The 24,929-nt window shown below is 39.0% G+C and overlaps 2 protein-coding genes across 2 annotated transcripts in view; one reads left to right on the top strand and one right to left on the bottom strand.

Moving 5' to 3' along the window:
* GEMIN5 (gem (nuclear organelle) associated protein 5) overlaps positions 1 to 10,800 on the bottom strand; it is a 43,099-nt gene extending 32,299 nt beyond the window's left edge. Inside the window, exons 1-9 of the mRNA XM_012653181.1 lie at positions 10,578 to 10,800; positions 9,615 to 9,775; positions 8,728 to 8,909; positions 5,906 to 6,057; positions 5,575 to 5,694; positions 3,865 to 3,997; positions 2,784 to 2,949; positions 1,713 to 1,925; positions 649 to 734 (exon numbers count right to left, since the gene is read on the bottom strand). Of these exons, the coding sequence (XP_012508635.1) occupies positions 649 to 734; positions 1,713 to 1,925; positions 2,784 to 2,949; positions 3,865 to 3,997; positions 5,575 to 5,694; positions 5,906 to 6,057; positions 8,728 to 8,909; positions 9,615 to 9,775; positions 10,578 to 10,743 (1,379 nt within the window). The 5' untranslated portion in view covers positions 10,744 to 10,800. The remainder of the gene's footprint in view (positions 1 to 648; positions 735 to 1,712; positions 1,926 to 2,783; positions 2,950 to 3,864; positions 3,998 to 5,574; positions 5,695 to 5,905; positions 6,058 to 8,727; positions 8,910 to 9,614; positions 9,776 to 10,577) is intronic.
* A 1,608-nt stretch (positions 10,801 to 12,408) lies between these two features.
* MRPL22 (mitochondrial ribosomal protein L22) overlaps positions 12,409 to 24,929 on the top strand; it is a 31,880-nt gene continuing 19,359 nt past the window's right edge. Inside the window, exons 1-3 of the mRNA XM_012653201.1 lie at positions 12,409 to 12,437; positions 12,516 to 12,564; positions 24,533 to 24,668. Of these exons, the coding sequence (XP_012508655.1) occupies positions 12,410 to 12,437; positions 12,516 to 12,564; positions 24,533 to 24,668 (213 nt within the window). The 5' untranslated portion in view covers position 12,409. The remainder of the gene's footprint in view (positions 12,438 to 12,515; positions 12,565 to 24,532; positions 24,669 to 24,929) is intronic.

Raw genomic sequence — 24,929 nt, 5'->3', positions numbered from 1 at the left:
GGGGGACATTACTCTACAGTATGAGATTAAAGAGACATAACAAAATGCAATGTATGAACCTTAACTGAAAAGTAAACTGAAAAAAAGAGAACTAGAAAAAACATTTTTGGATCAACCGAGGAAATGTGTACATGGACTGGATATTAGATAATATTATAAAATTACTGTTAATTTTCTTAAGTGTGATTAAGATATTTTGGTTACATAAAAGAATGTCTTTAGTCTTTGAATTTTAAGGGAGGAGAGTCATGATGTATTAAAGTTCGTTTCATATGTTTCAGATAAAACACATATATGAAGGTACACACACACACAGATAAAATAAAAATGGCAAAATGTTAATGGATGGTGAATCTAGAAAGAAGGTACATAGATGTTCTTTGTACTAGGCTTTCAACTTTCTTGTATGCCTGAAAACTTTCATAAAAACAAAACATGTTCCCAAAGGTCAGACAGGCTGAACCATCATCATCTGAAAATAATTTTTAAAAATAAAATGGCAAGCTCTGCACTTGTCTCAGAGCCAGAATCTTATTTTTAAAAAGCCTCCTATGCAATTTTGATGTACATCCAGTTTATGAACTCAATATTAAACTTATCATGCCACATTTTGGTCAATGAGCTAAACAAAAATCACTGATTTCTTACTTGTTGGAGTAGGTGTCATATAATCCCACTTTTCCATCATCAGTTCCAAAGGCTAAGCAACCTTCCTTGGCTGGGTGCCAGCACAGCTATAAAAAAAAGAGTTCCGAAGTGAGAATATATAGGAAAAGGGGCATGAAGTTAAGGGAATCCTTACATTATCCTTCAAACATTCAAGTGGAAAACTTCCCTGCTCTTGATTTCTTCTAATTCTCATTATTTAAAAGAGAAAGACGAAGAGCATTAAAGACAAAGTCATCTGTAATCTCACTATTTAAAAAAAAAACCCCACTGTCAACTTTATACCTCTTTTCCCAGACATTTTCATGAGTAAACTTAAGATACACAATTGAAAACAAGCAGCTTTAAACATTTAAATGATGTACATCATATACTAGAGTGGGAATAAAAGATTCTAGAACAATTTAGAAAATATGATTCTACTAATAATTAAGAAAATTTGGAAAGACATTATAAATTATCAATAGTGGTTCTCTGGATTATAGAAGTAGGGGAATGGAGTGTAGGATAAGAAAATAATGTTTGCTTTCAATACTTTTGTATAGTTTGATTTTTCTTTTAAACCACATTTATTGCTTTTAGACTAAATAGCTACAATAGTGGTACCATTTTAGAGAAAAGCAAACAAAAAATTATATATACTGCTTTGTAACCTGCATTCCCTGTTTTATAATTTGTATTTTTCATGAATCATTTATAACATCTTTCCATATCAAAAAATCTATGTTATCATTTTTAACAGTTCAATGCCATTCCAACATGTGGTTATATTATAAGTTAATGTATCTTTTATGGACACACATTCAGGTTATTTCTAATTTTTTACTATTAGAAAACATGGTGAGATGAACGAAGCCTTTATAATTCTGAATTTCGGGACAAGGGATGTGGTTAGAGGGTCCTTCTGCTTTCCTAGTTTCAAACTTCATTGAAAATACCTTTAAACAACTTTTGATTTCCAAGAGTTCGTTTAAATGAACAGACATTCTCTATAAAAGAATTATAGGGAAAAAAGTTCAAAACAAGCTCAAAGAAAGCATCCTTACCGCTGTAACCTTGGACTTGACACCCTGCCAAAAATTTTTCACATCATAGTTGTTCTTTATGGAGAGTGTATTCCACACACGGATCATGCCATCCCCAACACCTATGGCCAAACAGCCTATGTCCACAGGAGAGAAAGCCAGGCTGTAGGCAAACCCACCAAGGGAAGGCAGGGTCCAACAGCACTCCAGGGTGGCCATGTCCCAACATTTTATCTGAAAAGATTAAGAGTAAGGGCTTATACATAAAAAGAGCAGAGAAATAAGCAAAAGAATCCATATTTCAAATAACGTAGGCTCAAAGGATGGGAAAGGATAATGTCATTTTACATCTTCCAGTAGGAACTGGAAAAAGTATCTTTTAGAAAAAATATTAGTAATAAATTACATAGCCGAACAGGATCTTGGAATATATTTATTCCCAGAGATGGCAAGTGAATTCAGGGTCACATATCAAATAAATCAGAACCCACGCTTCCTCTCTCCTGGAGTTCAGTGCTCTTTCCATTCCATTAGGTATTGGCAACCTCATTCAGCAAACTCTAAGGATGAAGATGGCCTCAGTATAGTGGAAAAAAATCAAAGAACTGCTATCTTAAAAAGGAAAATATCTCATCATGTCCAGGGATCATCACTTGTTTAAAAGAAGGACCTGGGAGAAAACAAAGTCTATCAAATATACCTAGCTTAACTGCAAAGCAGTAAGGTTACAGACTATCGTATTTATATAAAGCCAATTCTCTCTCAGAGAGATCTCGCCAATAGTAAACCATTCTGCTACCTAAACTACAGACCTAGATAGCCCACGGTATGAGGATCTCATACATACCTCCCTGGACACATCTACTCTTCTTTATTACGTCTGCTTTAACAAAAAAGCATCTTGGTGGTTTCCTCACATTTCCCCTCCTTCTATACTATTGATATATTTAGTGTTGATCAGTAACAGTAACTCTGAAATTGGAGCCAGGGGTGGGGTGTAAAGACTGATGGGTGGTTTGAAAAAGCCCTCTAATTCCATCCAACTTGTAAATCACTGTTCTATAATGCTGAACGCAAATAAGCAGTTCTTACATCTCTATCCATTGATGTGGAAAGTAGCAGCTGTTTGTCATCTTCAGTTTGTAAAGGACATAAATTAAACACAATTCTTGAATGATTTTGCCCTTCTGATGAAGCGCTAAAGAGGGTGTACTTCCGTCTCCAGGACTGGGTGAGATCCCATAGCAGCAGTTCGCCTCTGTGAAGGAAAAACATAAGCATCAGTTCTTTCTCAAGCAATATAAAAACAAGTGATTGTTCAGCCAGTATCAAAATAATTTCTGTTTAACTGATCCTTTAAGGAGAGAAAAACTGCACATTCTGAAATATGCACAAAATATTTCTAGAACACACATAAAAAAACAAAGAGTCACGGCCACAGGGAGGGAAACCAAGTAGCTAGGGAAGACACAGGTGGGGAGGATACTTTATTATTATATACTTTCATTCTTTTTGAATCATATGAATGTATTGGACTATCTTTTAAACAGATGTCTCTAATGGCTTTAATTATAAAATACCACCAAAATCTGCATAGCACCCAAAGCTTTAAGATAGATCTCCTTTTGGGGTAATGAGGGGTGTAGGGCCATGGTTAATATTTTTAGGGGATTTCTATGTGCTTTACTGTATTACCTCATTTAAAAGCAGGGAATTTGTCTGTTAAATGCACTTATAATCTCCAGCAACTAGAAGCAGGTGCTTAATAAACTTTGTTTAGTGAATGGCCATAACCATCCTAAGAGGTAGAAAATATTCTGTCTCCCCTTTCTATGCACAAAGTGAATGAAGCTCAGAAAAGTAAAGGGTCTTGATCATAAGCACAAAGGAGGTAAGTATTAATAACAGAATGATTCTGAAATTTAGTTTGGCCTGACTTCAGAGTCCACACTCTTAACCATCAGGCTACACTTATTTGATCTTTTTACAACTCTTTTAGTAGACAGCACAGGTATCAGTCACATGATTTTTCCATTTCAAATGGCCCACCAGAATACAAGCCTTGGCCATTACTTTCTCCATCTTTTGTATCTGCAAAGAGAAGCCTAGGAATCCCTGAGGCCAAATAGGAAAACAAATGTATACTGGAGAAAACATAACCAAAAAGACTTACCCAAAACAGCTGGATACCAGCTGTGTTGGCTGATCACTGGACCAATGGAGTGTCAACCAAAGGCGCTCCTTAACAGTTGGGTCTATACCCCCTCCTCTTCTTTTCAGAAAGGGCAATTTCAAAATCATCACCCCTGCAGATTAAAAGAAGGTCACTGGGCCCTCAACACAATGAACTACATGTGTGAAGTCACCAGCAGTTCACAATACACAGTCCATGGTTTAAAAGTTTGTTAGTCTGGTTACTTAGAATTTAGATCTCATTTTCCCATGGAAATATCATCATAAATAGTGGTTAATACTAGTCTAGCTACATTTAGGTCAAATAAGCCTTTATCGAATGTCACACACATTAAGAATATTTTTTGTCTGAGAAAATGAGTTCCCAACTAGAATTGAGAACCCACGTGGTAACCCAACCAGGCTACACACCCAAAAGTGGTAACACAATGCCAAAGTTGGAAAGACAGAGGCTGACATTACTTCTAGTTGCCAAGAAATCCAACAGAGGAAAATTTGGCGGTCACCATGTGTGGCAAGGAAATTTCTTCACCCCCAACACACTACTAACCAGTGGTTCTTAATGTATACCATATATCAGAACCACAGGTGGAGCTTTTAAAAATAAATATGCCAGGGCCCAACTCCTAGAGATTCTGATTCAGTAGATCTGAGGTGGGGGTCCAGAAACCCACCTTTTCCAAAAACTCTCCAGGTGATTCTGCTGCACAACTGCAATTAAAGGCCATTGTGCTAGACATACATTGTTTGAGGTTACCCTTCTGGAGGGGTTCTCAGCCTGATGTTCCCATTTGGAGTTTTAACTATAGTATGTCCAAAAGTAGTCTACAAACCTTAAAAAAGTTGTCTTCCAAAATTATACTGTTAGTTACGACTGATGAAGCCAATGGAGTGGGAAGGGGAATGGAGAGTTACTGTTTAATGGGTATAGAGTTTCAATTTTACAAGATCAAAAGAGTTCTGGAGATGGATGGTGGTGACGGCTGCGTAACATTATAAATGTATATTAGCACTTAAATGTACATTTAAAAGTGGTTAAGAAGATAAATTTTATGTTTTACCACAATTTAAAAAAATGGGGGGAAAAGTGGAGAAAGAAGAGAAGCCACTAAAAAGAGAAAGGTGATATCTTTTATTATAAAGGTAATATTCATTCTGCCTGGAGTTTCTCTCAATTTAGAAGCTTAAAGGTAAAAGCTCTGTCAAAGAGAAGCTTGGGAAAGCTAAATGACTGAGAGTCTCCATAATTTGGATAAACTAAGATTTTACATTTAAACAAAGGCTTCTATGCTGGGTGTATATTATTTATTCTGCATTTTTGTATTAAAAGCTCTAACTCCCGAGACCTTTTCCATTCCTCTGATCCAGACCCTGCTATGTTCTAATATTCCTGCTCTTATAACAAATGTCTTGTTTTCCATGGCAAACAGTGATCCCTCTACAAAGCAGGGGTCCTTGCCTTCTCCGACAATGCATCAGAAACTCTCATATCCAACTTTAAAGCCAGATGTTCAGAAAACAGAGAGTTCTACTAGCCCAGGCTCAATTGGGGAAGCAAATCTCTGCACAGTAAAGAACTGCTTTCAGACAGATGACACACCCTCTGGACAATAACACAGAACAAAAGCTTCTACTTCTATGGGATCAACATAGGTTACATCCCAATAGAAACATCAAACATGAATTTCACCTCGGCCTCTAGAGCAGCTCCAGATTCGAATGGTTTGATCTTTACTTCCAGTGGCTACGTAGCAGCCTTTTGTTACTGGAGTTTGTGCTGTAGCTTTCCCATTGGGAATTTCAGGTTCTTCTAGGAGAGAGATGGTAATTTTGTTAATTTGCATTAAACATGTACTTGTCAAAGAAAAATTAGTTTGCAAGAGTTCCCAAAACTTAGCTACCTCTTTCATATGTCTGATCTATAAAATCTAAAGTTTTACATATAATTCAAATGATACACTTCTACCCATTTTGTTTCTCAGGTCTAATGAGTACTGAACCCTCCCTTAAATCCACCCTACCTGAATTTTCCTCTTGATTTATGGATAAACAATCTTCACCAGGCAGGGGACACCAGGCTATGGAGTGGATTTCATCATCATGGCCTCGAAGCCTGTGAATAATTTCTCCTTTCTTACTGATATCAATTATAACCACTATGCCATCTTTGTAGCTGAAAAAACAAAGAGTTATAAATATCACTGAAAAATTAAGACAGAATAGTCTCTCCAGTAAACATTTTGGCTTAGAAGTTACTATTGTGCATTTCTAAAAGGTGCATTGGGGATGGGGGAGAAGGGAACAAAAATAATTTTGTTTTGTCCTTTTTCTAAAGTGTTCATTTCATGCTTCCTGGTTTTGTTAAAACACTCCTCCACGATCAAACACTTGTCACTAAGTAATACTGTATACGTTGCCTGGTACAAAGCTCAACAGTAGAGCATGCTTTTGTTCTGAGGGAACTTATAAAAAATAGTTCTTATAGGCGTCCAGCAACTCTTCTAATTAGAGACAAATTTGTCCTAGTGCACTGAAAAAAAAAAAAAAAATCTCCTTTTTACAAGCGATATCACTTTTCTAACTGTGACCTTAACAAAAGCTGCAGAGCTCTATACTCCGGACCTGCATATTTCAAGGCTGTTGTTTTATGAATTCAGAAGAAACTGAGAAATACTAATAGCCTTTTAAAAATGAATTATTTCACATACATAAAAAAGTATCTACCACCCAGTTTAAGAAAAAAATTAATTGCCAGTAGAGCTGAAGTCCTCTGAATATCCCACCTCAATCAAATCTCTCCTTCTCAGACCTCGTCTCTTCCTTTATCCAGAGGTAAATCACCATTTGCGAATTTTGTGTTGTATCATTCCTAGCTTTTCTTTGTTTGTATTCCTAATATATACAATATACAATGTATACTTTAAACTTTCATATAAATGGTATCGAGCAGTCTGTCTTTCTGTAGCTTGCTTTTTTCACTCATTCTGTTTGTGAGTCATCCATGTTGATACATGTAACTCTAGTTCCTGGCCAGTCATTTATACTATTGTATTAGTATTACATTGTGTGAATACACCACAATTTATTCATTTTCCTTTTGAAGGGCTTCCATTTATTGCAATAACAAACAAAAAATGCTATTAATGTTCTTGTACATACTTAAGAAAATTTCAGGTTTGATGCCTAGTGATGGAACTGCCAGGATGTAAGATACATGTGTCTTTGCTTTACTAGAAAGTACAAAATTACACTCTCCAAAGAGGTTGTATCTATTCATATGTCCTACACATTAGACAAATCTACAGGGAAAAATACTAGCACTGCTTTATTTTGAAAAAAGAAGAAAAATAAATAATAGAATATGTCAACCTCTGAAGACTAGACTTTGAAAATCACCAAGTAATACAATCCAACTGTCATGAGATCAACCAGTTTTGAAATCTGTATCAAACTTTCTGGGAATAATCACTGAAGATCTTCTATCTGCTTACTCTAGCACCCTCACTGCAACACTGCTCCCACTTCATGAGACCGCTGATCCACAGACTGCCTTATATTTTCACTATCACTCACCCATACTTGTTTCCCTATACTTCCCCCATGCTGCACAGACTTCATGATCCATCATTCTAATCACTTTTGAAAAACACTATTATTGCCCTTGTCTCTTTCTCCCTCAGGGGTATTTACTCCACAAAACTCCAAACCTGGCTGAGTCTAACCATCTCCTTTCTTAATCAGTTTGAGTAGTTTACTTTAAATTCATGACCATGATCCTTAGTGTGGCACTCAACAGTAAACACTGGACCTAAAATTTCCCTTAGTAAGTTCATTTTCCTATATTGTGAGATGACTGTTTTCATACTTTCTTCCCGTATCCAATTATAACCCCATCCTGAACTTGACTCCACCATTCTTACTTATGCCTGAGAAAATCAGAAGCCATAAAATGGAACACCCTCCTCTTTCAAACAGTTCTACCAACCAACCTGCACCTATTTCCATATTCTCACCTGTTCTTTCTACATGTCATCTGAATCCAATCCCCTTCTTACTTCTTAACATCACTCCTGTATTTATCAGTTTACTCCCACGACATGCTCTCCCTCTTTTAAGCTGTACTTCTAGCAATATAAAAACATGCCCTTGCTATCTTCCATTTAACATTCCTGTGGCTTCATATCTATGCACATTTTTACAGCAAATTTTTTGAAAAATTGTCTCTGTGTATCTCCATGACCTTATCCCCCGCCCCAGTCTCTTGAATCCACTCCAGTCAGACTTTCTCCTTCAGCATTCTGAAGTTGTTTATGTCAAGTCTTCAAACTGGAGGGAAGAGACATCTTTGGGCGAGAAGTACATGAAGTGGTAAGGGAAAAAGAGATGTCCATTTAGACAGTTCACGTGAAACAACCTTGGTCATCAGTGAGGACACAGATCTCAATGCCCTATCACTTTCTCAATCTTGAGGGAGTGCTCAGAACGAGAGAGACAGAGCAGAGTCATATGACACTCTGGGAGTTTGCATTATATCTAAGGGCAGAATAGTGGGAGAAAAAGGTGAAAGAGGACATTTTCTACATTTGGAGGTTGACTGGAGGAATCAAAAATGAAGAATGAGGAAAGTACAGTATCAAGGAAACCAAAGAAACAAAAACAAAGAGAGGGTGTGGGACAGATAGTAAGTATATGTAGGAATAAATGATGCCAAGGGCTCAGGGGAAGCAGTTAACATCTGTAGATGGTTTCCCTTGAGGAATGAAAGGATGGGAGAAGGTAAAGCAAATGTAAAATACGATCATAAACAAAAATAAGTCATCAGGACAGCTGGCACAGTACTTACCCAATGGCTATTAAATCTTCATGATGAGGTGAACACGTAAGACAGAAAATTGTCCTGGGCTCTATAAAGAGGTGCTGGCTGTCACTTCTGTTAAGCCAGTAACAGAAAACTACTCCTTTTTCATCCCCAGATACTATTAAGTCCTTTACTCGAGGAGACCAATGCAATGCTGATATCGTATGCTTTAAAACAAAACAAAGTGTATGTTTCTCATTTGTCAATGCTGAATTTTTACTTAATTTTTTACCTATATCATAAACCAGCATAATGCTAGGTGTATTAGAGGTACTTAATAAAGACCTGTTAGCACTACTTGTACAGCAACACTATATTAATAAAATGATATGAAAATTTAAACTGCTGAGGACCAAAGAATCATTAAAAATATTTTTCTTCCTTTAATAGCTTAATGCAAAGTTCTTACAAAGATTAAGTAGGTCTTTCTCTTTCCTTTGTTCTCTCAAGAGGCAGCTATATCAAGTAACCACCTAGTTTAAAAATGAATTTCATTCACACATTTACAGTTTATATCAGAAGTCTATTCTACGTAAATAACCAGAGAGTAAATGTTTTAGACTTTGAGGGCCATATCGTTCTTGTTTCATCTACTCAACTGTTGTAGCATGAAAGCAGCCACTGACAAGACTTAAATGCATAGAACTACTGGCAAAAACAGGTGGCACAGCAGTTTGCCAACCTCTGGTTTATATGCATCTCCTTTAGCAAAAGTTGAGATGCCCTACAACAGAGAGTTTTTTTTATCTAATTAATAAACACAATTATACAAGTTGCCTTGCAGAGATGAGCTAGCGAAACTCTAGTTGAAGCAGAAGAACCCTCAACACAGACACATAAAAACGGTCTGAGAAACCAGTAAGCCACCATACCTGATGGAGTGCATGTTCTGTCACAACTGTTTTTGTCTCTACATCCCAGATTTTCACAGTCCCATCATCGGAGCTGGTGGCACAGAGGTTGTATTGACCAGGGTGATGAGAAAATGTGAAGCCAGAGACTCTTTCCGTGTGTCCCACCAACTCTCCTATGACTTCAAGCAAAATGAGACCCTAGGTTAATTAAAGTGCTAGCCAAGATTCCTAGAAGAATCATAGTGTTGTTGGATGATGAGTAAGCAGATGTTGTGGAGTTACTTAACCCAGGGTATAACAAAAATATCCACGGACTCACTACCAGAACTCCCAAGTGCTGGTATTGGCTCTGTCAGGACACTTCAGACAAGCCATTTTATCTCTTTAAGCCTGTCTTCTCAACCGTAAAACAATGTTGATAACGCTTGCTGTGCTTAATTCACAGGCTGGGAAGCAGCTCAAATGAGGACTGTGAAAGTGATTCTTATTTAAATCTGCCCAGAAGTCGTTTAGAATAAAATAAGTATCTGGCACATCATATCACAAGGCACAATCAAAGCCTAGTTTGGAGCCTGAAAGCGTCCGGCTCAACCCATCCATCATACAGAAATGAGTGTCACATATTTGCAGGATCTTGCTTAAGATCTGCAGCTATAGGCAGCCCTCAATCCCAAGAAGGTTCCCTGGGGGCTAGGGCACATTGGGTGGGCGAACGAAGCCATAGATGTTATAAATGGCTAACTTTTCAGTAAGCGAGCGGTCCCACGTGCAAGCTCCGGGAGGCGGGACAGGTCGGCCACAGCCTGGTGGTGTAGTTCATTCTTGGCGACCCGATGCAACTCAGCTTAGGGGCTGTGGACAGACTCTTCTCCCTGCCTGGACCTCAATTTCCCAATCTGTAGAAAAAGGAGTGGCTGGAGATGCCCCCCTAGGCGCCCCCAGGGAGCGCAGAAAGGCTAGGGCCCGGAGTTGGGGAGTTACCTCGAAACGGGGGAGTCCCAGGGCTCGCGCCGGCGCCCGGGCCCACGCGGACTAGGAAGACGGAGGTACGCGCCGCGAAGCCAAAGAGGCCCCCGGGCACGGCATCGCTGCAGCGGGCGCAGTACCAGTTGGGGGAAGGCGGCAGCGTCCGCGGTTCTTGCCCCATTGCCACAGGCCGCCGGAGCTGAAGGAAGCAGTCACAGGGGCAGGCAGTTCGCAAGCCCCACGCCGCAGCCGGGAAGCGGGGCGGGGCGGACTCTGAGCCCCGCCTCTTCGGGCCGCCGCTACGGCGCGCACGGAGGCCCAGCCGGCACAGCGCGCTCTGTTCCCGCCGCCCCTGGGATGGGAAGGGTGGGGCCGCGCGCGCAGCGCTCTGCTGCCCAGCTTAGCCTGCCGCAGGAGGTCCGCCCCAACCCTGGCGAGCGCCTGGTGTTGCGTAAGCCCAGCTCCGGGGTTAGACGTTCTCACTTCGCACAGCAAGGCACAATATGAGCGGATTGGACCGTGGAGCTACCTCCCACTGCAACCTCAAACTCCTGGGCTCAAGCGATCCTCCTGCCTCAGCCTCCTGAGTAGCTGGGACTACAGGCACGCGTCACCACACCCGGCTAATTTTTCTATGTTTAGTAGAGACGGGGTGGGGGGGGGGTCTCGCTCTTGCTCAGGCTGGTCTCGAACTCCTGACCTCAAGCAATCCTCCTACCTCAGCCTCCCAGAGTGCTGGAATTATTTTTTGAACGCTATGTGGCAGGGGACTTTGCTAGTTGTGGAAATGATTGAAAGATATATACAAGAAGCCAATTAACAAAAGAAAAATTTACTAATCTGGAATCAAGAAAGAAAGGAACAGCTTCTGCAACTGGTTGGAAATTTTGTCTCTGGGTACTTGGTACTCAAAGATTAAAAAGAAGCAAATGGAGTGACTTTTGATTTGCTTGCTTGAGCGCCAGCTTGTAAACGGAATCCTATGTGGTAAGTGCTGTGGAAGAAAAAGAATAGAATTTTCCTTCCAACTTTCAACATGCTAAAATGCTCAGATTCTGCACTACCCCTGTATTGCTTGTTTATATTGGATATCGGGCACTCCTGCATATGTGGCAAATAGAAACATAAAATACCTATCCTCAATATAGAGAGGTCAAACATATTTGAATGCGTCTAGGGGCACCAAATTTGGAGGCACCCAGCTCTGGATTGACCACTGGTTTTGCCAGTTGTTAGCTAAGATACTTTAACCAAATGATAATCCATGCCTTGTTGGATCGCTGTGAGGAATAAATGAGATTTAGTGAAATGTCTGATGGATATATATGGTAGTAAGTGCCTGATGAATATTAACTCTCTTGGTTGATCTCTTGGAGGTCAACCAGGAGATTAGTAGGGATTAGAACATCATACATCACATTTGAACCATTCGTTCTTTAAAAGAGGTTTCACACGACCGGAAGTGATCTTTACAACAAACTTATGCCTTAGAAATAGTTACTTCTGACAAGAAAACTGAGGCCCTCCCCCAGGGTTAGGCGTCTTGTTCATGAACTCTGTTCCCCACGCCTTTCAGATCATTTATGAGGTAAGGCTTCACAATTTTTCTGGACCCAGGTGAATTTCCGAAAGCACCTTAGTTTTTGGCCTTTATTAAGTCATTCATTCCCAAGCAAGGCTGCTCTGACCACAGCTTGAGCGACTGCAGCGTGTTCGCGGTCTCCATGACAACTCCGCGGTTGTAACTAAGGCTGGGTTTCCCGGCGGGGAGGAACGCTGGAGTACTGCGCATGCGTGTTGCCCCGCCGATGTTTGAACTCGGAGGCTTCCGTAGGGGAAGGCGAAAGATGGCGGCGGCAGTACTGGGACGGTTGGGTAAGGATTTCTTAGTGGTAAAGCTCCAGAAGGGAATCGAGGTGGGGTCTGAGTTGACGGCTTGTGTTGATGTTGCAGGTGCGTTATGTATACAGAACCTGAGGAGCCGGGGGAAGCTGGCCTTGGGGTAAGTCTCTCGCCTCGGAGTCTCAGAAGTGCCCGAGGCCTCCTTACTAGTGTGTTAGTCAGTTACTGAGCGCCTGGGTCCGGGACTATGCTTGAAGCTCTGGCGCCAGTGAAGCGAAGAAGACAGCCCGAGTCACCCTATTTTTCTGCTACCTTATTACATAGCCCTGCAGGGGTCAGAATTACCCATTGCCCAAGGGCCACTGTAAATGTGTTTTCTGAACAATCTCTTCTCACCTACGGGACATGGTTAGATTTGTTTCATCTCCATATGGGAGCGTCCAGCTTTTCTAGTTACATCTCTGGTTACTTGCTTACGTGGGCAGGGACTGTGTTGTAGACAGTAGTGGTTTACATCGTGCCTAACACTGTGTTAAGTGCTCTATATGCATTATCTCATTCTTATAACATCTTAGGAGTAGGTACTGTTATATCCATTTTTCAGAAAAGAATATTGAAGCCCCGAAACGTAAAATAACTTGTCCAAGGCCACTCAGTTATAGGAAGTTTTGGAGCTTTATACTGTACTCATCAGAGCATGCTGTGGCATTAGGACTAAAGTGTTCTTTAAAGTTAAAGAATGCAGTGTAGCTGGAACCTTTCCCTGTCCTCTACTCATTGTCCCTCTTCTCCAATACAGTTATCGATGTTTGGAGATTGGTAATCTGATTGTAAATTTTCTGGTTGGTGCATTTGTTAGCATTTATCTTGGTTTAGTTCATAGGCTTTTGAGACAGATAAGTTGAGTATGAATCCATTTTTTTAACTGCGTGATTTTGTAAAAGTTATTTATCCTTTATAAGTTTCAATTATCTCTTATGTGATAGAAAAGTAATATTGGTACCTATCATAGATTTTTTTTTTTTTAGTGAGGTTTAAATGAGATAACACATATGAAATGTTTAGTACATGTATGGCATGTAATAATTTCACTCTAAATCCTAGCTGCCATTAGTGTTTCTATTAGTATGAATTATTATTGAATTCCTGTTGTGTTTAGCCCTGTCCTAGATTTTTGAGTCCTAGCGGGGTGAAAAGGTGAATGAAGAAAATAAGAAGCACTTGCTCTCAGGATTTGTCTACTCTTTACTTTCTCAGATTATCTTCTATCACTCCACACCTAGCCATATGATTTACTTACTTTTTCTGAATGTGCTGTGCATTTACTTCTTGTCTTTTCCTGCTGTGCCCACACTTCCTGTCTGTAACAGCAGTCCTGCCCATTATTCAAACCCCTGCTCAGATGTTTCCCTTTCAGGAAGTTTTCTCAGATCTCTCTAAAACAGAAAGAAACTAATTTTTTTCCCTCTAGCATGTGTGTCTTCTGTAATATAATGGCTTCATGTATATGTATCTGTGCCCTTTACTAGCTTATGTATCTTTGAGAGGTAGAGACAGTTCTTGTTCCTTTTTGTAGTTCCAGCATAGGGTCTAACACAAAATAAATATTTTGGTAACGTTTGTTGATTTGAATTGTCTTGCACCAACTTATACTAGGAAGCTCTGAGCAAGAAACTTAAGCAGTTTGGCTTTAGTCTTTTCATCTGTGTCATGATGTAAGAATGTTGGATTTTGCTGGATAAGCTCTAAGACTCTTTCCATTTCTGAAATTATGATATAATTTTATGAATCCCCATTCCAGACTTTCTATTGGGGAAAATGACTGTATGAAAACTAAGTGGAAAGGTATAAACAATGCTCATGGTAACTATGTAAAATTTTAGAGATCATCCGATTCAGTGATTGGGAACTTAATTGCATTGAGGCACTGGACTAGAAATGAATGAACTAGAAGTGATCTATGTACAATGAACAAGTTGTAGGGCCTGTGGTAGTCAGACAGTCAGTAGAGTACATTCCTCATCTGAAGGCCTTGAATTGGGTTAAGAAAAATGCTGCTGACCAAATACAACTTTTCTGCAGGCTGTATTAGTTAGCAGACTGACAGTTTTCAATCTTCAAATTCCAAGTCTCCTAATTTACCGATGGGGGCATTTGAGAGGTTTTGTGACTTACCGAAGGTTATACAGTTAATAAACGGCAACGTGAGGATCTAAACAAATTATTCTCTGGCTTTAGATAGTGCTGCGTCACCATGGGAGTGATGGAGTGATGGGCCCAGAAGGGATTTATCAGGGGAGTCCTTCTGGAACAGGTGATTTTTAAAGTTTAAGTTTAAAGAGTAAAAGAGTGTATTTTGGTGGTTTAGAAATAGAAGGGCTAGTGTAAAATTTTGAAGGTACTAGTGACTAAGCTGTACGCAGGTTGAAATTTTCCACAAGAAAAACCAATTTGGAAATGTTATGAATTAGCAGTTTGGTAGAAAAATGATCATAGAAGTGTAATATATTAGAATAAACACTAGTCTGCAGGAACTGGGTTTCAGATCTTTGCCAGGGACAAATGTTGTGGCCTTGGGCAATTTGCTTAACTTCTCTGAGGCTTAGTTTTCTCATCTCAATAAAATGAGGATATCAACCTTAGAGAGTGGTGGTGAGAATTAAGAGACTAATATATAAAATGTCTATTATAGCGCCTGGTACTGTGAAGGTGATGGGGATGATACCACCATGAAATTATTTTAAAGGAATCTGATTTTTATGCTGGAAGCAATCAGTCGCCACTCAGCACTCTTAGATGAGATTGCATGTCTCTCACCTATCAGCCCGACTTTTATAGAACAGTTGGCAAGAAGAAACTGAAATATAAATTAGTCTACTTTTCTATTTAGTCCAATCACTTTTAAAAGATTTTTCCAAAGTAAAGGGTAGAAATTATCTCTGGTTTTCATTCATCTGTACTTTTAGTGTTATGATTGCCATGACCCCCAAGATTTGACAACATTGTTTTTGTACCTTCTTATTTAAATTTTACCTTGTGGTCTGAGGGGTTGTGAGTCCTTACCTTTTAGGACAGTGGTTCTCAAATTTGAGTCACAGACCCCTTTGAGAATATGAGGAAAGCCACAAAACATTTTCTCAGAAAAATGTATCTTGCATTTATAATTTTGCTTGTAATTTCATATCAATCTTTAGTCTAGGAATCTCTGCACTGGGATATCATAGCTAAGAATAAGCATCTGTTTGTGACACATGAGATACTGTAATATTTGCCATGCAATGAGTATACAAAAATGATTAACAATGTAAAGTATCTTGAAAAGCATGTTGAGCAGTAGCCCTTGCATTAATGGTTGAAATAATAGTTCCCTCAGTTTATTTGGAAAAATTTCAACTCTACAGGAAAGTTGAAGGAATATTAAAGTATCCTTCAGCTGGATCTACCAGTTGTTAACGTGGCTTTAGTGGTCTTTATAAATAAATGTACGTACTTTTTTTTTTCCCTGAGCCATTTTGAAAGTGAGTTGCATACATTATGGTACTTTTAAACATTTCAGGGTATGTTTCTTAAAAGTGAAGATAGTCTCCAGGAACCACAAAGCACAATCAATATGGGTGGTATAATTTCAAGATCTTTTATTTTAATATTTTGATTGAAAGGATTCAAATAGAAATCAAGTGTATGCTGAATTTATTTTTGAAAAAAGAAAAATTGACCATTATTTGTAGCTTGACAATAAACCCCAAAATGATCATGCACAAAACAAGATGTTATAGATGTACATTTTCAATTCCATGATATTGAAGAAATAAAGTATCAGTCTCTTATGTGATACTTTATTTCTTTCAAAGCACTCACAAGCCAGTTCTTTTAATTAGAATTTGTGTCTGGTTGAAGTCTAACTCATAGACCTAAAAGGTTTCTGTACTAGTTTCCTAGGGCTGCTGTAACAAATTGATTGCGTTTAGGGCTGAACAAGATAATTCAGGCCAAGTGCCTTCCTTTCAAGATCACTAAGTTAATCACATCTTTTGCCATGTAGGTTATTGTTCACAGATTCTGGGGATGAGGATATGGACATATCTTTGGTGCCACCATTCAGCCCACTGTATTCTCTTTTAAAAGAGGTCTTGTAGATCATCTTTGGATCTTTTTGTTTAGAAAGATGCCCTGTAAATCACACCTTTACTTCTACTACTCCCTTAGCCTGGAGTGCCCTTTTACTTGGTCTCTGTCGGAGTCCGTACTTTCTTCAACACTCAGCTTTTGGAGTTACCATTTACTGAGATATGAAGACTTCCAGAAGAGCACGTTTTGGGGAGAATATCAGGAGCTCAGTTTGGGGATTGTTAGGTCTGAGATGTGTAAGCATGCAGGTGGAGATATGAATAGGCAGTTGGGTATATGAGTTTGGAGTTTAGGGAAGGGAAGTAAATTTGGGATTCATCAGTGCACGCATAGTATTTAGAGATGTGAAACTTGTTGACCATGGGAGTGAATGTAGATAGAAAACAGGAGTCCAAAGATTGATTCTAAGGCAGCCAACATTTACAGATAGGGAGGGACATGGGGAAACAACAAAGGAGACTGTGGGCAGAAAGGTGAGAGGAAAACCCTAAGTGTCCTGGAACCCAAGTAAAGAAAGTGTCTCAAGGAAGAGCAAGTGACCAGACATACTTATATCAGTCTTAGGATGAGGATTGAGAATTAACCATTGGATCTTGCAACACAGATGCCCTTGATGCCCTTCAGTGACCTTGATCAAGTAGTTGTGGTAGAGTAATGCAGGCACAAGTCTGATTGCAGAGCCGTAAGGGTGAACCGGAGGATTGGAATTGGAGATGGGTAATTTAGGCAACTCATTTAAGGAGTTCTGTTGTGGTACCTAGAGAAGGGTTTGTTTTAAGCTGAGAGAGATTAGAGTACTGTATGTTTGCTGATGGGAGTGATTCAATAGAAAGTAAAAACATGATGATGGAAAGGAGGAAGAAAGAATTGCTGGAGCAATGTCCTTGAATAGGTGGGAAGGAATGTTACTACATGGGGGATGAGATTGCTCCTAGCTAGGGCATAGACAGTTCATTCACATTAACGAGAGAGAAAGTAGTAGGTATGTGTGAACATACATGCAGGTTGGTATATAGATTAGGTGGTGGGAGCTTGTGGAAATTCTCTTCTAATAGTTCAGTTTTCTCAGCAAAATGAGAAGCAAGGTTATCAGTTGAGAGTGACTATGAGGGAGGAGATAAGGGAGGTGGGAATAGCAAGATGAGGTAGGAAATTTATCTGTAGGGGCTAGGAGAATAAATAGACTAGGGAAATATAGTAGGATTGCCAGGCAGCCTTAAGGGCCCATTTGGGATTTATGAATAAGAATATAAAATTTAGGCATTTGAGTTATCATCCCTGGCTTACGTATTGAGAAAAATCTGGCTTATTAACCATTTACATGTTATCACGTGACAACAGGGACCTTTTGGAATGGAGAGGTCACGTTCCCTAGTCTACAAAAACTAGCACTTTTCTTTTTGTTTTGTTTTGTTTTTTGCTGTTACTGTAGCTCATAATGACTTTCAGCTGGGGGTGAGTTTGCCTACCAGGGGACATTTAGCAAAGTCTGGAGACATTTTTGGTTGTCACAACTTTTTGGGGGCTTCTGGCATCTAGTGGGTAGAGGTGAGGGATGCTGCTAAACATCCTACAATGTGCAGGACGGATCCCCAGTTGGCTCAAAATGTCAATAATGCAGAGGTTGAGAAACTCTGAGTATGTTATGGTTCAAAGTTGCTAGAATTTCACTTTTTTGTTTGCTAAACTCGTTTCTTTGTTTGATTTGTCCTTTACTTTCACAAAGTAAAATTATGTCGAGTTATGAGAATATACGTATCACTTCAGCCCCTTTGTTTTAGATTTTAATTGAGGCAAGAGGGAGGATATTCAGTCTCAAGTGTAGGATTCACATACTGTTCTTAGAAGTAACTTTGAAACAAAGAACTTTTTACCTTGATGAGGGTAATAGCATGATATTCTCAAGATTAGCCTGAGGCTAGTATTATCTTCACTTGGGACTTGGATATACTTTGTACTAAATTTCAAAATGAACTTTGAGTAATAAATAGATATTAGTTCTCTTTTTAAAATTGTGACTTTAGAAAGTCCTCAGATACTCTGTCTTACCTGAATTAACTCTTAATCCTACAATTTGGCTTATATATGCTACTCTTCATTTTCTGATGACTACGGGTAGAATTTTGAAAATGATACTTAAACTTACCCTGTTCAAGTATTGGTAGCTAGAAAACACCTGAATAATGAGAGTAAGGAAATGTGGATGTTTGTTCCAGTATACTCTTTATGCGTGAGCTCTGACAGTCTCAACGGTGCTGTGGGCACCTGTGTGGATGTCGTGTGTACAAGCACTCTGGAGCCTTGGTTCACGCCTAGCCTTCTTTTGCCCAATTTACGCAGAGATATGGTGAAGCTAAAGGGATTTGAGTTTCCTAGTGAGTGAAAAGCTGTTATCAATAATAACGATATTTGAATTTTAAATGATAAAAGATAATCCAGAGTGCCTTTTAAGGCTGCCTTTCAGTGCTTTAAAATTTTTTTAAAATTCATTTTGATTCTTTAGAATGCCGACAGTAAACTAGAGCTATAGGCAGACTTGAAACTTTGTGGGAGATTTTGTTGGAAAACAATTTTACAGAAGGGATCCTAGCAATAATGCATGCCATCATTTGTTAATTCCACCAACTTCCTTTTCTTGGGTTTGTTTTCTCTGCTGACTCTTCACAGCCTTTCTCACGTGAAAAGTCTCATAAAAGCCTAAGTTTTGAATTATTTGTATTTTCTATTTTACCTTACGGTGGTTTCATTTTGTATGCTTTAATTAAATGTTATTCCAACAATTGGCCAGGAGAGGGCACATAGGAACTTTTGGTTTATTTTATTATTATTAGTTTTTTGAGACAGGGTCTTGCTCTGTTGCCAGGGCTGGAGTGCGGCGGCTTCATCATAGCTCACAGCAACCTCAAATTCCTAGAATCAAGGGATCCTCCTGCTTCAGCCTCCCAAAGTGCTGGGATTACAGACATGAGCCATCATGCCCGGCCAGGAACTTTTGATGTAATGTACTGTGTTTCTAAATTAAATACTCCATTGGGAATATTTTCATTTGATTGTAGTAGTTTAGGATTTGTTTGATAATTCAGTTCATGAATTACATGAGTCCTGAAAGTGTTATAGGTATTCAGAAAGTTTTGTTATTGTTAATTTATAGTGTGTTTGATTTATTAAGGATCCCACTTAATTCACCAAAATATGTATTGAGGATTTGAGGAGTGCAAGGCATGGTGCTAGATTAGGGGAGTTACAGAAGGTGTGGACCTCACTCTCAAGATATCTTTCAGATTGGTGAATACAGTAATGGTTTCACTGAAGAAGGATTGAAATCAAAGCAGAGGGGTTTGTGTTTCTGTTATGCTGCCACTGATGAAATCAGAGATAAAGTTAAGATTAAGAGATATGCTAGAGGTGAAGTAGTTCAGTTCCTCTTTTCACAGACAAAGAAACCAAGACACAAAGAGGTGACAAACATAGTGTACCCACTAATTACAACTATGTAGAAACATAAACATTCATGATCATCAGCTTGAGACAAAAGTTTGAAATTTTGTAATATAAAGCTTACAATTCACAGGATTTATTTTTGAGAAGGGGACAGGAGAGTTTAACTATTCAAAGGGCCTAATTTTAAAATGACACTAGCCATCACCATTTATCATGTGCTAGATACTGTAGGGTATAGTATATTCATTATTAATTCACCAACAACACAACGAAGTAGGTATTTTTCTCTTTATTCTACAAGTAATATTATCTAAAATTTATTGAGCTCTTTAAGTGTCAGGTTAAATATTTTCCTTTTACTATCTGATTTGAGCTTCTTAAGAAGGCTATGAGGTAATTATTTTTATTCCGTTTACTGATGGGAAAACAGATCTAGAAAGTTATGTGACTTCCCCAAGGCCACTCACCTAGTAATTTGGGTTAGAATTTTAGACCCAGGTCTGCTTGACTCCATAGCCTCTGCTCTCATCACCTGGCTGATAGTTTCATTAGGAAGTTCTGCCTTCTTACACCACGTATCCTGCTTTTGTGCTTTTCAGTTAAAACATTGGAATCTAAATGTGGATGGCAAAGGTGCAGATTTTGTTAGGTATTTTGATGGCACTGATTTTGATGTTAGAATATGAAATGGTGAACTTGAAGTAAAGTAGGAGAAATGATCCACTAGACTAGGAGGAGAATAGATTTATTTGATTCTTTAGTCTGAGTTGTTTGAGAACTAAAAACAAAGACTTTGCCAAGTATATCATCTAAGTTGCATATATTGTGTGAGAATATGCCAATATACAACAACTTTGAGTATTTAAGTCTGAGTTAAATGTTTACTCAGTATCTACCTGCCAGACTTTGTCTTTGGTGGCTAGAATGCAAAGGATGTCAGATTTGCCCTCAAGGTGCTTAACATCTGTACATGCAGTGCAGAAGCTCATTCTAGTATAGCCATTTATTATAGTATAGTGGTCCAAGTCTTCGCTTTATGGCTGACAAGAACAAAGTATTAAGAAAATGATGGAATCATTATCTGGGAGAAGGGATCAGGTGGTACTTCATATCATGGTAACATTTGAGTGGGAACATAAAACAGGATAGACATTTTGAGGAGAAAACATTGTGAGTAAAGATGTAAAGATGAAAATCCATGGCTTGTTCAGGGAACAATGAATGTGTTTGTGGCTAGGCCATAGGTGAATAAATCAGGAAGGGCAGGTTGGGGCTAGATTATGAAAGGCCTGTTTTGCTAAGGAGTTTGGACTCTGTATTTTGGGCAGTAGGGAAATACCAAAATTGGTTGTATTAACTTTTTATTTGGATATATCCAGACATATACAAAAGTAGACAATATGATGAACCTCCATGTACCCATCACCCAACTTCAACAGTTACTAACTCATGGTCAATCTTTTTTTTTTTTTTTTTTTTGAGACAGAGTCTGGCTCTGTTGCCCTGGCTAGAGTGCTGTGGCATCAGCCTAGCTCACAGCAACCTCAAACTCCTGGGCTCAAGCAATCCTCCTGCCTCAGCCTCCCGAGTAGCTGGGACTACAGGCATGCGCCACCAGACCCAGCTAATTTTTTCTATATATATATTTTTAGTTGTCCAGATAATTTCTTTCTATTTCTAGTAGAGACGGGGTCTCGCTCTTGCTCAGGCTGGTCTCGAGCGATCCACCCGCCTTGGCCTCCCAGAGTGCTAGGATTACAGGCGTGAGCCACTGCGCCCGACCATGGCCAATCTTATGTATAACCTGTATTCTCCCTCATCATATTTTGAAACAAACTCCTATGTATCATTTCCATAAATATTTCACTATTATCCCATTAAAAAGTATAAAATATCCAGTTGATGTTCAAATTTCCAGTGGCTTCATAATGGTCATACTTTTCAAATTGTAATAGTTCACACATTGAAGTTACTTGACATTTCTCTTAAATCTCTTAGTCCTTTATTCAACTCTTTTTTCCCCCTTGTAATTTATTTATTGAAGACAATGGGTTGTTTGTCTTGTAGTTTTCCACAGGTTGGATTTAGCTGAGTGCATCCCCATGATATTATATAATGTATTTCTTTTTCTCTGTGTTTCCTGTATTAAATTTAGAGGCTTGAGCAATTCAGGTTCATTTTTTGCAGGAAAGACTACTTTCACGGATGGTGGGTGATGTGTTCTTCTATCAGGAGGCACGTAATGCCTACTTTTCCTATTAATTTATTAAGGATTACAAAAGGACACTATGATAGTTCTACTGTTTCTTCATTACTAACCTTACAGAAGTCAAACTTCCCCTCGCCTACTATAATACTTGCCCACTTACTGGTACAGTTTATATAGGAAAGAGAGGATAAATTCTTGATTCTTTCTCATTGTTCACTATATTTCAAAATAACAAGTTTATTCACCTAGCATCTTCTAATGGTAACTAATTCATTTTTTTCTTTTTGTTTTTGAGACAGGGGTCTCACTCTGTTGCCTTGGTTAGGGTGCAGTGGCGTCCTCATAGCTCACTGCAACCTCAAACTCCTGGGCTCAGGTAATCCTCCTATCTCAGCCTCCCAAGTAGCTGGGACTGTGGGCACATGCCACCACACCTGGCTAATTTTTTAATATTTTGTAGAGACAGAGTCTCATTGAGTTCCTCAGGCTGGTCTCAAACTCCTGGCCTGAAGTATCCCCCTCCCTCGGCCTCCCAAAGTGCTAGAATTACAGGCTTGAGCCACTGTACCTGGCCTAATTAGTTTTTTTCTTTAGTTTCATTATGAATTCATGGCTTTAAACATATTTGATGTATTTCAACCCACTACAGTTATTGTCTCCTTATGAATGCTTGCATTGTCCCATGTTTGGCCTGCGGGGGCGTGTACAAGTTGGCTCCTGAGTGCCTTTGACATGATGCTGGTAATCTTTGATAGCTTCCTTGCTTTCTGGTATGACAAAATGTTCTAGGCTCATCTTGTACATTTTCTGTTTGAGATCTGCAATCAGCCATTTCTTGCAGAAGTTTTGGTTCTTTTCAGCAGGAAATGGTATTTCAAGACCATTATCTGGGCACTAGGTGTGCTAATTGCTCCTGGATTGGTCACTGTAAGTACTCTTCAGTGAGTACTTACAGGATTTTATTAATTACAGGATTTTGACTGAGCCTCTTCCCTTCTTACATATGTATCTGCTTGCTGCCACACCAAGAATCCCAGTTTTTAATGACACTGAAAAAAAAAAGAATATTACAGAATTACTCATTTGCTTTATCTCAACAGAGGTTATTAAGCTAGAAAATGACACGAATAGTTCTGTATTACGGAAGGGTAACTCAATTTGATACTCAGGCAGAGAAAGGTGAATTAGAACTGAGCAAGTTGATGGAAAAGAAATCAATCTAGAGGCTACTGCTAGAGTTCTGAAAGAGAAGAACGGGTCCTGAACTAGGATGGTGGCAATTGGAATGGAGAAGAGGTAAAGCATTTGAGAACTATATCAAGGGAAGTATCTGTAAGACTTGGTGACTGGCTCTGGCAGGATGAAAATATGATTGGGAAGTTGAAGATAAATTCTAGGACACCTTTCAAGAATGGTTTTATTTAGTGATATAGAGGAGCAGCAGATGCTGGGGAAGATGGGAGAGGCAGAATCAGTAGTTGTGTATCATCAAAGTGGTTGGAGTGGGAGAGGAGGTCAAGCAATAGTGAATTAAAGTCTTCCTCATCAAGACTCAGCCCATTAGTTGGGCACTGAAAGACATCCACTCTAGCTCCAAGTTCCTTTTCGGTATTTTCTAATACCTAACAGACTCAGTCAGACCTCTCCCCTTACTTCTCAACTCTGTACCTCTGCATAGGTGATATGCACCTTTGCCCCACTGGTGGGGGTGTACGTCCCTCTTCTCTGACAATTAGGATCTTCTTCAAGATTCACCTGAAGGCACCTCTGAAATCTGTACTATCTGTTTCCTGTATTTTAGTTATGTGTGGTTTTGTATTGTCCTCTAATTGTTTTGTGTATTTGTCTTGCTTACTCAGCAAAGTTGGGCAATTCCACAGGTCAAGTCCGAGATCCATTATATCTTCTTTAGATCTTTCTTAGGCTGATTTATAGAAGAGAGTCAGCATTTGTTGGCCAGTCAGGGCGAGAGATCTTAGGTTACTATCGGTTTGCTGTTTGACATGTGCGTTATTAACTTTTGCTCTTCTTAGCCTCCAATAAACTAGTTCTTTGTGGTGTTTTATGCAAAATCAATTTTTCTTATTTTTTTATTTTTGTGTTTTAGAGACAGGATCTTGCTCTGTTGCCCAGTCTGGTCTTGAACTCCTGGGCTCCAGTGATCTTCCAGCCTCAGCCTCCTGAGTCGCTGGGATTACAGGCATGAGCCAGCAAAGCAGTCTCTGTTAGTGAATACTTCCAGAATATTTCCACTTATGATCCTTAAATTGTTTCCCTAAAAATGAAGCTGATGTGGTTCAGAAGATATGTAAACTCTGCAAAAAGGTTCTAAGTGTCTATTATTTTATAGGTTTCTTTCATCTCACAGTGTTTTACCTCAATCATATATCCATACAAGTGCTTCTCTTGACATTTCTCGAAAATGGGAGAAGAAGAATAAAACTGTTTATCCTCCACAACTGCCTGGAGAACCTCGGAGACCGGCAGTAAGTATGGGGACAGAACTAATCTTTTAATTTTGAGAAAGTGGTCTTACTCTTATGTGGTTAGCAATGATTTATTATTCCGTGTTAAAAAAATAAAAATTATACAGCAATTTGCATGATCCTTTCATTGACACAGAAAATGTACTAGATTTATCTCTTTGGTGATTTGAAGAGATGGTTTATTGCTTTGCTTATTTGTTTGCCTTTACTTGACCTCCTGGATAAGGGCCTGAACTGTAAAACTAAGCTAATAGTTTGAGA

This window comes from Propithecus coquereli, unplaced genomic scaffold (assembly GCF_000956105.1).
Source record: "Propithecus coquereli isolate 6110/MARCELLA unplaced genomic scaffold, Pcoq_1.0 Scaffold419, whole genome shotgun sequence".
Taxonomy (NCBI): Eukaryota; Metazoa; Chordata; class Mammalia; order Primates; family Indriidae; genus Propithecus; species Propithecus coquereli.
Note: the sequence above shows the minus strand (reverse complement) of the source record. Positions and strands in the feature narration are given on the sequence as shown.